General features: G+C 36.1%; 2 protein-coding genes across 12 annotated transcripts in view; one reads left to right on the forward strand and one right to left on the reverse strand.

Annotated features, from left to right (window-relative positions):
* Positions 1-245: 245 nt before the first annotated feature.
* On the forward strand, positions 246-2,328 carry LOC117211932 (UDP-xylose and UDP-N-acetylglucosamine transporter). Its single transcript, XM_033456274.1, has 5 exons — positions 246-606; positions 782-998; positions 1,076-1,390; positions 1,643-1,794; positions 1,878-2,328. The coding sequence occupies exons 1-5, from the start codon at positions 530-532 to the stop codon at positions 2,122-2,124; spliced, it is 1,008 nt and encodes a 335-aa protein (XP_033312165.1). The 5' UTR covers positions 246-529; the 3' UTR covers positions 2,125-2,328.
* A 382-nt stretch (positions 2,329-2,710) lies between these two features.
* LOC117211960 (AMP deaminase 2) overlaps positions 2,711-14,834 on the reverse strand; it is a 33,531-nt gene continuing 21,407 nt past the window's right edge. For 8 of the 11 annotated variants that reach the window (XM_033456341.1, XM_033456339.1, XM_033456340.1 and 5 more), the window contains 10 exons: positions 9,462-9,615; positions 7,467-7,653; positions 5,758-6,107; positions 5,416-5,613; positions 5,036-5,331; positions 4,838-4,964; positions 4,590-4,753; positions 4,211-4,505; positions 3,998-4,108; positions 2,711-3,927 (listed from right to left, as the gene is read on the reverse strand). In XM_033456341.1, the coding sequence (XP_033312232.1) occupies positions 3,757-3,927; positions 3,998-4,108; positions 4,211-4,505; positions 4,590-4,753; positions 4,838-4,964; positions 5,036-5,331; positions 5,416-5,613; positions 5,758-6,107; positions 7,467-7,653; positions 9,462-9,615 (2,053 nt within the window). In that variant the 3' untranslated portion in view covers positions 2,711-3,756. Of the gene's footprint in view, positions 3,928-3,997; positions 4,109-4,210; positions 4,506-4,589; positions 4,754-4,837; positions 4,965-5,035; positions 5,332-5,415; positions 5,614-5,757; positions 6,108-7,466; positions 7,654-9,461; positions 9,629-14,021; positions 14,477-14,834 lie in introns of all 11 variants that reach the window. The other 3 variants (XM_033456348.1, XM_033456347.1, XM_033456349.1) reach the window with 3 other exon arrangements.

A 14,834-nucleotide genomic window follows, 5' to 3' on the forward strand; every position in this document is an offset into this window, starting at 1 on the left:
TGAATTTCATCCTTCGGATTTCAATACCTTAATATTGTCTATACCTAAGAAGAGCTTTGGTAATGCAACAAGAGTTGTCGTCACTATATTCCAGTAGAAAACAATTTTATTTATTAAAAAAAATGAAATAAAATTTCTTGCTATACATAGATTTGAACATTTATTGCGTAAGACGTATCTTATATAAGATACATAACTTACATTAGGCTATTAAGTTATAGTATGTATGGAGACTGTTAGAGGCTACAGTCGCATTAGTTGTATACGACCATGAAATAAATAAAGTCCTTCATATATACTGACAGTGCATTCTTTATTTTCTTCTATATATATAGAAGAAATTATGTGACGTTTAAATGATACGCGAGATTATTATGTATCGTGACTTACTGATAACTAAACCAGTTATTAGACAACACGTTTCACATAATTTTGTGGTAGAATAGTAATACTTCTGATAATACGAAGGAGCGCCCTATCGCCTCATGGTTTTAGGTTAAACCCTGTGATATTTATTAAACAATAAAATATGCGTGCAACTATTGCGATATTGTGCGTGTTCCTCGGTTGTTGTAGCAACGTCGTTTTCCTGGAACTTCTTGTTAAGTTAGTATTGCATTTTGTTTTTCAGATATATTCTATACATTATCTTTATATACTACTCTCAAAGTTATTAACATAACAACTTGCATCTTTTATAACGATATAACGATATAGAATTGTGAAATACTAAATCAAACATTACCTATTATCGACAAAATAAAAATAATTACTTTTTCAGGGATGATCCAGGCAGTGGAAATCTTATTACATTTGCACAGTTCCTTTTTATATCAATAGAAGGATTTTTATTTACTTCAAAATGTGGGACTATAAAACCCAATATAGGAATAAAAGATTACTTTATATTAGTAACAATGTTTTTTGTTGCAAATGTTTGTAATAATTATGCATTTGATTTTAATATACCCATGCCATTACATATGATATTCAGAGCTGTAAGTATTTAAATATGAAGTATATTGTACAAAATTTGAATTCCCAAATAATTATTGTTTATATTCAATAATTTTAGGGTTCTCTAATAGCTAATATGATTATGGGTATCATTATTTTAAAGAAGAGATATGTTTTTAGTAAATATTTGTCAGTATTTATGATAACTCTTGGAATTGCTATTTGTACTATTGTTAGCGGCAAAGAAATTAAATCTTTGCAAGCCAAGAATGTAGAACAAGTACCTACAACACCATGGGATGATTTGTTTTGGTGGATATTAGGTATATCATTATTGACAATTGCACTATTTGTATCTGCAAGAATGGGTATCTATCAAGAAGTATTGCATAAAAAGTATGGAAAAAATCCAAGAGAAGCTTTATATTACACGGTATAATTTTCTATCTCATTTACAAATTTATAGAATATGTTCAGTTTAAATATACATACACCATTATGTCTGTAAACATTAAAAATATGGAGAAGGTCTTCATATTAGAATTGTTTCATTTAATAGAGAAACTTGATTAATTTGGATTCTCTTCAAAAGCGTTTATATAGAGTGTATACATTTAAACTGGATATAATATGTAGTAAATAATATAAATTATATATATATATATAATTAAATATCTGATTTCAGCATTTACTACCTTTACCATTTTTTTTAACATTGGCTCCTAATATCTGGGATCATTTTATGTATGCTCTAGCATCAGATCCAATAAAGATATCAATTATTAATCTACAAATGCCAAAATTAATTCTATATCTTATGGGAAATGTTCTCACACAGTATCCTTTCGCTAATATTTAGATATGTGATTAATATACACAATCAAATTTTAATAATTTATAATCCTTGACAATAATCTTAGATATGTGTGCATTAGTTCCGTTTTTACATTAACAGCAGAATGTACATCACTCACAGTGACATTAGTCATAACATTACGAAAATTTTTATCTCTAATCTTTTCTATAATATATTTTAAAAATCCTTTCACACTGTACCACTGGATTGGTACAATTTTAGTCTTTCTAGGAACAGTAATATTTACAGAATTATTACCGAAAATTACAGAAAGTCTGCGATCTACGGAGAAGATTAAAAAAGCCCAATAATAAATAAAATTGTTAGATATTGTTATATGTTGTTTGATGTAACTGTACAAAGCAAAGCGAACATGGTAGATGATATAATAACGAATAAAATGCCTTATGAATGAATGTAATAATTGTAACAATAAGAAAACAGAAAAAGGATCATTTTTGTTTTTTTTCAAGTTACATCTATTAGAACTAAGAAATAAAGACGATTTTTCTCTATTTTCTTGTGAAATCTATTTGTCTATAACGTATATCATGGAAAACATAATAAGTACATACATTATTTTCCCCTAATTGCGTATTTTTATTTTACATAAACAAAATTTTTTATGAATAAACAATTTATATGGATATCTAGATAATCTTATCTATTTTATCTTAGATATCTTATCTAGATAAGATTTATGTAGATAAACATATATATATATATATATATAAAGAACTATTTATATATATATATATATATATAAATAGTTCTTTAATAATTTCGGTACCTTATATGAATATGATTTATTTCGTAAAATCAATAAGCTTTTAAATTTGTGACATTATACAAGAATGTTTTCATGGGATATAAAATATTTTAAGTTTAAACACAATGTTATTTTGACGGTACAAGTATATTTTTGTTTTATAAGATATACCTTATACAATACATACATCATTTCTATTTAGCAACAATTTATATTCAATATTAGGATTCGTTACGAATGTTGATATATCATCATATATTTGCCAGTAAAAGCTCGTTCATCACAAAGTTGTCTCAAAAACGAAGGAGGAAATGATTACATAATAATGATCTGAAAATAAATTTTATGTTTGCTATAAATCTAATTATTTTACAAGAGGTACTACATTTAGTGCCTTCAATTTAATATTAATAAAGTTGAAAATTATATAAATATTATACAGAGAAATATTACTTCGGAGTAAACTATCCATATTCGAGTTAAACATATTTTTTAAAAACAAATACACAATTTCTGTATAAATGTACAAAAAGGTAAGTAAATAACATTAAAATTGAAAAGACTGAACTGACATACTTTTATATGACTAAAATATGAGAAATGAATTGCTGCTTTGTAATATTTTACATTTTTTTTTTTACACAAAGTTAATACGATACTCAATTCTAATTTAATTCACATACATATATGTAATAAAGATTAGTAACACTTGAAATTGGAATTTCATCTAATATCTAACTATTTTTAAATTGGTCAACGTATATGAAAAATTTGAGATTAATTTCTCCCTGTTTTACATTAAAATTTTGGAACCTGAGTGAAAGACGTTTTCTTATAACTTAGTGTTTATACATTTAACCTTAAGAATAACCTTGTTTTCTCTATCAAAACATCTTAAAGGGAAAATTATCACGTATAAATCATGCAATTAACATTATTGTAATGTACATTATCGAGTGATATCTAACTAATATCCAACAAAAGAAACTTCTTGCAAAAGTATCATTAAAAGTTGACAACAATTATTAGCATACATCACATAATTATTTACGTTACAAGATTCGTTTTATAAATAATTCTCATCGTAGTTTCGTCGAATTTTATAAATACTATTTTGTAATTGTAGAATAATTGTTATATTATGTTCAAGGATCTTTTGTACTATCTCTATGGATTAAAATGGAACGGCTTCGGGTTTTTCGACAACTTTAAAAATATTCGACAATTCGTCGACTAATGTTTCGTATCGATAGGCCACCCGAATATCCGGTACATTCGTTCGCGTAATATCATTACCGGCCACACCCTCTTTTGTATAATTTGGCCCAAGCCAGTATTGTTTACTCTATAAAGTAAGACAAAATGGTTATATGGTGTTAATTTGTTTACCTTACGAGTAGCCCTAGAACGCATACCTTGTGTGGAAAACCACTCATAAGCACGGAATTACGCGCTAGTTCACACATATCGCACGAACTAAGCTTCCATACTTGTGCAGCAATACTGTACTCTTCCATCAACGGTTCCTATAAAAAGATATTATTATTAACTTAGATAACGTAAATAAAAGAGGCGTAAGCGAGAGATATTTCGAACGAATAAACGGACAATTTTTACATCACGCTGACCTTGGTAAAGTGAAATTGAAGAGGATCATCCGTGGAAAGACTTACACACAATCCTCTTGCTAAATATTCGGGTAATGGATTACGATGATAATTTAAGAAAAGAGAATTATTACTAAGAGGCGACATTGCAATCCCAATTTGTGCTAAATAATATAGATACTGTAGTACTGGCACTTTTCGAAGTAAAAGACCATGAGAGATATTTTCTGCCATCATATAACCGCAAACAAGATGCTGAATGGGACCAGCTTCGCCACAATGAGGTCTGAGGACGAAAGTGTTTAAACCTTGTTCCCTAATAAATAATATACTCTACATCAAATGTTTGTCTAATCAGAGAGCTAACGCGAATTACTAGTCGCAGAAAGTGTATACGTACGCTCTAAAATGATTCAAGACGGTCATGTTGGCATAAGTGTAGTATTGATAATATCCATAAGGAGGATTTTCAACATCATCCCATTCTGCGGGTGGACAGACATCTTTATCGAATAAAGGATTTTCAGGTTTGCTCTCGTCATCAACTGAATCAAATCCTATTACCTATAACGATGATAGTATCGATGATTCTAAAATACCATACCAATTCCAAATATTATCAACGTTTATTGTTAAAAATCTGCTTACGTATTGGAGAAATTTATGTAGCTCTGGATGAGAATTAGCGTCATTGGTTACTTCAAAAAGGGGAAGAAAGATGTTGTTCATTATCTCTTGGAAATTTGTCAGCAATTTGTTCAATTTAAAAATGTCACTAAATGGAAACGGCAGATATTAGAACGATTTTAGCTGAAATATTAATTGAATATACGCTAAATAACTTACTAAAGCCGAGGAATCTGAATGAGCCAGCGCACATTGTCCGAATACACGTCACTTTGAATTGCCCATTTTGCTAATTTGTCCCACTCTTCTGGGCTTTTGCCGTAAATCGAAAGACGCAGTTCCGCATTTTGGTACTTGGATTCTTCGAGATCGCTGGCGACTTCCTTGATTATTCTTGCGAAAAATTTACCATTCAAATAGTTGTCCGTTTTTAGAAACACTTCACGCAGGCGACTTTCGCCGATTGGATTGTATTTGGCGTTGAATTTGTCGAACCTATGGAACGTGTTTCTATCCTGAAAGAAAAAGGAAAAGCCCGGGTAAATATTTTATTCTGAAATTTATCTTCCCATACGTATGATATATCAATGGAAACTTACCGCATGCACATCCAACATATCAACACTGAGATCGTAAGTCGTCAGATTCATCGATTGAAATACCTCCCGTAAAGTCATTGTTTCTTTGTTCTTGGAGTACGTGACGATTTCATCTGCGTGATTCTTCAAGGTTTTCTTAATAAATCTGAGCAGATGCTTTTGATTCATGCAAGATGCTGCATGAATATGGGTATCAACCTGAAGTTAATAGAACCAACATTTCAATCTACTTAAAAGTATATTATCTCTTTGGAATTCAAAACGTTCATGATGTAAATCCGTGATACAATCTGTTTGCTGCTAGTTGTAAGTTGTAAGTACATCCGGCTCTCCCATACTAACCTTTCTGATGTTATAGAAGTCCCTATGAGGGACTGCTTTTTGACTGGCAAGTTCTCTAAGCTCGTTCAGTAACACATGCAGTTGGAACTTTGACGAAAGATAACTCAGTCTTCTGTAGCAAAAAGATTTTAATGGACCATCGGCGATCATCGCGCAAAGAAGGTTCATGTCCCTGACAAAAGTGGCTAAGTCAGGATACGAGTAAGGGACTGGCTTCCCATTAGCTAAATCTTCCTCATTAGCGTACAAATTGAAGACACCGTTAACGGGAGCAATTATGTAATTCTTTGCCATAGGAAATTCACATTCCCACGGATCTCCTCGAGATGCAGGTGCGTGCACAGGATGATCTAATAGTAACATTGTTTAGGGAGGACAAGTATTAAAACATCATTCATCTCGAGTTACGATATGCAATTACTTGCAAGGTAATACAGTACTCCATTTATTCTTTGGGAAATTTCAACGTTTTTATACGCATCGATACATGGACAGAAAAGCAACTACGTGTGCTATGTAAGATGATATGATCTAACCCTGCTGCACGTCCTTTGAATCATTTCAGATCCAGTTCTGTCTTTCTATCGTTAGAGAACATTTCTCAAATCTGAGGAAAATATTTAAAAAATCATCATTCAGGCGCATGATTTCTCTTTTCGTTTGTACGATGAAATGTCTTTCTCCGTTGAAGTTGTTTGAAAGCCAGATTCAACGATCGCAGCAGGGTTAAATCTGGTTCAGGCACGGCCAGTCAAGTGGCAAGTAACAAGTAAACAACAAACTACTAAATAATTTGCCCGTTCGCAAACGACCAGTGGTACGGTAAAACGGTTCAGCCAAGTACATCCGAATTGTTAGATCTTCCGGCCAAATAGGAGAACGGAACAGCATTTCTTTCACTAAATTTACCGGATGCGTCTCTTTAATGGAGTTCATTAGCAACTTGTCACGTTTACGCTAGAATCGCAACGCTTGCCAAGCTTATCACCTGCTTCGTTCACGTTTGGACGAAATTTCTCTTGCGACGCACAATGGGACCGTACCGTATATACTATATTTACTGAAACTTGGCTCGTTTTAAATCAAACATAAATTGACTGAACTCGAATCAAAGCTCATTTAATTGCTCTTCAGCTTATGCTGTGTATTGGATTTCGGTTGGTACTTTTAATCCGGTCATCTATAAATTATCTGCAGCAATAAGCCTACATATCCAAGCCAAAAATCTTCTCTCATTTCCCTGTGGTAATAGCGTCAGTCGGTTAAAGCTGTTGTCAGCCAAAGCTATCGTCGGTGAAATTTGGCGTCGCTGACAAATCCGATATAGGTAAACGGTAGTCGGTGACTTCAACGATAGCCTAAATTCCTTGTTACTCGCTTACTGTACTGGCCAATCTGTGTCTGAACCAGTGCTTGAAGTAGGTTTGAAACAAAGGATTAGAAGGATAATAAGGGAGGAGGACCTTTCAGAGGTGCGTCTTCAATCAGTGCATCGATGTATGCGTCGGATTAGAACGTCCACGATTTCGCTTTCAACTTCTAACTGCAACTTCTTACCTTGAGAAACAATACGTTAAAGTAACTTTACGTCATGAACATTTAAGATGTCGAGAACATTACTTGACGTACAAGACGTACAAGGGGGATTCGACGAGAGAAAGATCGTCAGGCGTTAAGAAGGTAGTATTCTGCGAATTTGAAATAAATACCTGCGATGGCTTTACGATCATCGTGCTGAACTTCGTCGTCGCTGTTCACTGGCCTCTTATCGACGCTACGTAGAAATCGCGATGTTATAGAAGGGAAGCTCTGTTTAGAATTATTCATGTATTTCTCACGTATGGCCAGTGCCTGAACCAACATCTGCGACGCTTGTTGCAGATCTTCCAAGGGTACCTGCAAACGCACGATGTTTTAGTTAGGTTTTGCAACTTTATACAAACGGTATACACAGTCTCCAGAGTTACTTCCTTTCGCCTCCGTCTGCATTTCTTTAAAAAAGTGTCAGTCATTTTATAGAAAATTATACACAGGGCGTACCATGTAACCGTGGTCAGGATCTTTTGCCTATTTTCGATGGTGTGAGAAAATCTGATGTTCCAAACAAAAGTCGATCGATGTCTCGTCAGCTACAAGCCGCCGTATAAAAAATTTCCAAAAAGTTGTTTTTTCGATAAGATACCTCGAGGTTACCTTGACGTTTTTAAATGATACGGTATTTTTGGCTTCGTATCGCTGTAACCGATATCAGGACCAGTTCATCGACATACTGTATCGTATTCTTCACTCTCGAAATTTCGGCCCGATATAAACGATAAATATACCAGCGGAGTCTCTTTACCCATTATTTACCATTACCCAATATTTTCCAAGATTTTAACTTGAAATTTTAATTTCGAAGCGTAGCCAGCGAGATATCGCTAAAGCGATTCATCAAACGTTCTCGACCGATTAAATAATTAATTAAACATAAATACGTGTATCGATTACGTGTGTATACATTATCAAAATCTTTTCTACGATTTCGTCGAGGTTCTACCGTGCATCTAAAAGTACATACTGCATCGTATCATCGTATATCGTTACTTTTACGAATTTCAATAAATCATGGATTCTTTTTATAACTGTCGTTGATATTCATTGTCACATCACCACCCTAATTTTTTCATTTTTATTTCGTTGGAACGTGAAATCGATGTTTAGATCGTTACGCATCGTACGATACGATCGTGTAGCGATTAAAAGAGCTTCTTATAAAATAATGGAACAGAGGTTTGGTTACGGAAGAGAGAAATCGCAACAGAGGTTTCCTACGTAAGGCAGCGCGCTCTTAGGGTTTCCTCTCGTAGAAATCTCAAAAAAGCATAATCTCCTACGTAACACAGATTTTACGCGTGAACTCGATCAATTTGTTCTATCCGTTACAACGCATGACAACGAAGTAACGATAATCGACAGTTACTCGTAAAAGCTCGACCACAATACGGCATAATCTAGCCAAGTTACGTTTACTCGAAATAGACGATGGAACATACGAATAGAAAGTAACGAATAAACGATTAATATTATTTCAGGATGATTGTAATCGTTGGTTTTAGACTTTCACGATGATTGGACGACGTATTTGCGGTTCTTCCTGGTTCAGATCCGCGAAAAGCGGCGTGGAATGCTCGCGGAACGTTCAAACGAAGCACAACGTAGGACAACTGTACCTAATATGGGTCGGCACTTAATATGAAACGGCGCAATATCTCTATAACCGAGTAATTGACAAAATCAATCGGTAACAGTATTTCGTTGAAAGCAAAGCGTATTAATCTTTCTCCAGTTTCGCTTGGAAATCTGTCGTTGAACGCGTTTGATCGTTGCGTTTGAACGCGTTTGACAGTTTTGAAGGGAGGCGAGTTAGATAGCGAAACTTATCAGTTCTTCGGTGTCCGAAAGAAATTTACCGTTTTATCTATTTTCTTCTTAATGTAACTGTTATTTCACCGACCAAAGACACATGCATCTAATATCAGATTGTCGCACAAGTTGCTTTCGTTTTCTAAAAAAATAACACAGGTGTTCTATTAATAAGGACACGGTTGGAAACTGGAAGAACCAAAAGTACGTCCAACGATCGTAACTTTGTCATTTTTACGAGCGTTACGAATACTACCAACGTTCTCAAACGACTACTGTGTGATTCGGTCTTAACGTACCCCGGAAGTATCTTCGCCGGATATGGAGACCCTCTGGAAGTGTGGCACGAAGTCATTTTCCTCGAGATTGAAGATATGATCGACGTCATCGGGAACACCGGGGCCGAGCGATGGTTCATAATGGCTACGACGTTCCTCTAAATCCTTGGCAGCTCTGTAAGAATACTCTAAACATGATTTTTTCACTCGTGCAAACGTAGAAGCCTGAATCGCGATCGAACGAACAAACGTCGACAGTTTTTACGAGATACGACACATACTGATATATATTAGCTATATTGGCCAATCTGTGAAAAATCGATAGAAAATAACGAGTACATAAAAAACTTTATACAGAGATCAAGTTATTTGCATCGGGTTATCGTTTAAGGATCCACGAACGAGCTACAGGTGCTGCTACGTTGTAAACAAAAAGTTGATCGCATTCTTGCAGGGATCACTGAATTTTTCGATGCTCGCTAAATTTTATGAAAACGTACGTTTTCAACCTCGTATTACCATACCAAATATTACGAAAAGGCAGGACATTCTTTACGAAATCGGAATCAGGCACGCCAGCAAACAACCTTTGCCTGCCTCGGTCTTAATAAAATTCGTTGCTTTGCCTTTGAATCAGCGATCCAACAAGTTGCACTAAACTTTGACACGTAGTTTTGCTCATCTCGTACAATGTATGAAATACGTGGTCGTCCTCCGACGATTCTCTCGCAGCGACAAACAGTCGACGATTAACAGCGTGGATGAAAATTCACGCGCGTCTTGTGACAAATGCTCAAACTTGATCCTCCGAAAGGAAATCGAAGCCTCCAACGAAATTTCGTTGTTTTCGATTTTCGTCTTGTTTTCGGCTATAGAATCTGCCTGGCTCCATTCGTACCACGAATTACGAACCCTGTACAGTTCCATAAATTGAATCGATCCAGTGACAAACCATTAGCGTACTTCTAACGAGACAAATTGGAACTTTAAGCTACGTTTAAATGGTTGCTGGCTAGCCTACGTCATTCGAACATCGTGATTGCGAACTATCGTTCGTACAGAACAGCGCTTCTTAAACTTTTCCTATTCGCCACCCCAATTATACAGACGAGAAGGTACGTATAATACAATAAACATACGAATGAAACGTTAATCGGCGACTAGATCAAAGAAGTTTAAGTTTAAACAATTCTTCGTTATATCTGTAACTTTATCGCTCATTACCACTTATCGGGACAAAATTAAATTTGCATATTTATTTTTGCTCGAAGAGTTGAACATATTCGTGGAAGATATCTTGGTTTTTAAAAACCATTTGAACGATTTTTCAAAAAGCCGATGGTTCATATCCGTGTCGATTAATAACTGGCGGAATTCTCGATCCTTTGACGACGGACGATCGGCATTGTTCGTTTCACCGGTACAGCGTGGCATTTACAAAAATTTCGACGACCCCGTAATCCTGTTACGTAACTCGCGTAACACGGGGTCGCGACCTACAGATTAAGAAGCCCTGGTACGGAACAAAGTCCTCGCATTTCGTCTTTGCTCCACGAAGAAAGATAACGATGAAAAAGTGAATTACGATCGAGCTAAAAGTACGTAAATGTAAAAGAATAGCGTTGCTATCGAACGAGAAAAGAAAAGTCATTGAACACGCGCTAACGTATTTAAATTAGATGCATCGAACCTGTCGTTTCTGTTTAACCGGTTCAGGACGGGTATGCGCTATATTTATATAATACGACTCGAATATTTCAGTATCTTTGAGCGATTAAGTTTCCTTTAAAGCAGGCTTTCTGGCCGTGCGCTTCCATGTAAATCGCAATCAACTTTTACAATGTACTTGAAATATACGTGTCGTAGCGTCGAATTTCAAGTTTCGTTCGCTTTACGATAAGACAAATGGCAATGAAATCGTAAAATAAGTGCGTTCGATCGGATAACGCATTGTAATAGAATATTAGAACGTACTATAGCGATAAAATGTATCGAGTCAAGTAATTAACGAGATAAGAGGAATCAGAATGTAAAAAAATTAATAGCCGATAATCTACATATACATCAATAATACATAGTTACAAAGCGGGGAAAATTTGTCTTTCTTCGTTGGCATCGTCGAGGAAAGATACAAATTTTACCGAAAACAGCGGAAAAAGAGAATCCGACTATGGTCGAAATTAAATACAGACCATAAAACACACAGAGAAACCACAAAGCTTGGACGTACGTGTAATTGACAATTTTAACGCAGTTGATAACCGTAATTGTCGCAACAATTCTATGGGAATTGTCGACAAAGTTGATATCGCCGTTTCAGCGCAATAGCGACGTATCCGCAAATTTGTGACCTTCGAAGTGAACGCATTGCTAGTCTCAGACATACCTGATCTTTCCATTATAGAGGAGCGTACGAACGATCGATATTATTGTCAATATTTAAGTTTCTCGATATTGTACTGGCGATATACAGGGTGACCTCGGTTTTCCCAACCTTGTCGATATATTCTGTAGGTCAGGATAAGGGAAAAACGTCGATAAACGTATCGCACATCTGCTTCAACAACGACGCGACGTCGTTCAAGATTCGTAGAGTTTTTGAGTTACGTTTCTTTCGTTTTCTAAGGGAATAATAGATGCACAACGTGTTTTGTTTTATCTCTACGTATCGTACGCTGTATTATCTCTAATATTTCTATGTATCTCTATCGTATGATCAAAACGGGTCATACGTAACTCGATAGAACAATATAAGCAAGAAATGTGTTCATCCATCATTTCCTTGGAAAACGAAAGAAACTTTCGGGACAATGTAATATTTTCTACTGATATAGAATCCCCTGAGTGAAGCTCTCAAAGATTCACCGCGCGAAGACAGCTGTGCCGCTACGCATCGCATCATCGCGAAACCGGAACAGTTAGGAACGTTCGATCTCGTTCACGAAGCTTCGTCGTGGAGTCATAACGGAAAAAAGAAGAAAAAAAATTAATGAAATAAAATAAAACGACCTAGCAAGCCAACCTTTCCTTGGCGAACTTCCTTTATCGCTGCATAAAGTAGGAATAGATCGGGAATATTTACATCTGGTAGTACTCAGAAGATATCGTAATATGTACTTCTACGACCGCAACTCGAACGAGTAATAAACCAGGAACTTCAAGGGGTAATAAATTCGATCTTTCGCCGCTGCCAATCTCGTATCGACAGGAATGCCGAACATCTTGAAACGAACTTGTACTCCAAGTCGTACAAGAATCACGATAGCTTCTGGCTACTACCAGATACAAATGTTTCTCGTCTATTAATACCTTGCGTCGTGGTAATGCACGTTCGTCACCGCTCGTTGCGTATATCTTTTCTTTTTTCTCGTAACTCTTTAACGACGCTTCCAATGGCGTACGTTTATGTAACTTCTTTTTTTCTTATCTCGGCCCGTAGAACGTGTATAGACAGCGTCTGGCCGGGAAAACAAAACTGGGACGGCAAACACCTTGTATATCGATCATCCGCAGCGTCTGCCACGTACGATATCGTTGAGAACCTTAAATATTGACGATAATATCGATCGTCTGGACGCTCCTTTAAAGTTTCATAATTTTCCGAACGTTGTTGACCAGTGGATGAGAGTAACGTCGCTACTGAAATATTTGTTGTTAGCTGACGCGCTTCGTAGCAATAACGGCGTAAGTTGTGTCGTAAACATAGCTAAAAGTAAAACCAGAGAGAATGCGAACCACGTTGTTTATCTCGACGTTGTACATTTCCTCCGTTATTTAATTACAAGTTTTACCGGACGAACAAACTCGTTCGCTTCGTCTCCTGAGAAATCACCTTTTTCTCTGCAGTTGCGTCATCGCTGCGCTGGAACGGCGAACGTACGTAAGGTGCTCTGAATTTCTCCAAAAATCTGCATAGAGATTATATCTCTCGCTATTTATAACGTTTAGTTAGACGAAACGTCTTAAATTCATCTTTCTGCTACTTTCAACCGCAATTAACGAAAAGCGTCGTCAGACTGCACGATTCAACGATCAGATCTGCAATCTTATCGTTTATTATCCAAGCTAACTGTTAGACTGTCTCAAAAGTCTCATTTTCTGTTTTGTATTATTTCGTTGAGCTATGTCGTTACGATCCATTTTGTTCTATCGCTACTTTTGTCTTCTTACTATTCCTCCGTAGCAACAGTGGTAGTAGGACAAGCTGGATCATACGGAGTTCGATGAAATAACATAAAACAAAAAATGCTGTGCATCTATTGTTTCCTGATAAAACGAAGGAAACTTTTGGCACAGCCTGATACTTTTCGTTTCATACGAAGACGGATGAAAATCACTCGTCAGATCCAAAAAGAATATTCGTACCATCGTACAAGAAACGCACGGCGATCCGACTGATCCGAGCGCGAAGAATACGACACGTCGGATCCCGTATTATCGATTTCTTCGAAAATTATCACGCGCAAAAGAGACATTTTAAGGGTAATACAAAAAATGATCGTTCTTCGTGTCTATCTTTAAAGTCCCGTCCTAAAAGGGTTAAAAGGTGTGAGGAATCATGATGACGGCATTTTAATTTACCTCAAGAGTATCCTATTATCCCTGAGCCATCGTTTCGATTCGTTCGCACCAGCGAACATGTTACACGATCCTTCTCTCGTATTTTACGTCTGTTGCATGCACGCTGACAGCGTCCGAAAAACGAAATGTTCTCATAAGCAAATGTTCCTTTCTTGTCGCATGCTTTTTCATTTCTCTTTTCTTTACTTATCGCAAAACTCGACAAAGCAAACAACGATATTCCAGTTTCCTTATCCGTTACATTTTATTATCAGTTCTCATCGCGAACTTGGTCGTTCGTTTCGTCTCAATGCCAACTTTCCAGCGGGATTTAATTTACGTTTGGCCTCGTTCTAAGCTCACATCGCATCCATAACGCGTTGCGTCTCGTCGAACGATCGTCTAGTTAGCTGGTTAAACGTTAGCCAGTTTACAATCGAGGGACCCAGACGTGGAAAACGTGCGAACACGTGGTACTAAAAATTGACGGCAAAATCAGCTTCAGCAGAAGAATAAATTCTTCTGGAGAAAGTTAACGTTAAACCGCGATCGTCTTAATCGTTGATCGACGTACATTCGAACAGCTCTTTTTACTGCACGGTATTCTGTCCAAGCGTTAAACCGTCTGCCAAAGGCAAACAACGGCAATATCCGAACGTTTTGTTATGAGATTATAACGTTTCTCAGCGACCGATGCCTTCGTTCCTTTCAAATATGTACATGTTTTATTAGCGTTCACGTGCGATGTATTCTTTCCTCTGCTCCATCGAGTGAATTCTCGTTACGACAGTTTGGTAGGAAACTATCGGCGTTCTGATTGTTGCAAGAAAATAC

The sequence above is a fragment of the Bombus bifarius genome, unplaced genomic scaffold (assembly GCF_011952205.1).
Source record: "Bombus bifarius isolate JDL3187 unplaced genomic scaffold, Bbif_JDL3187 scf7180000008265, whole genome shotgun sequence".
Lineage (NCBI taxonomy): Eukaryota > Metazoa > Arthropoda > Insecta > Hymenoptera > Apidae > Bombus > Bombus bifarius.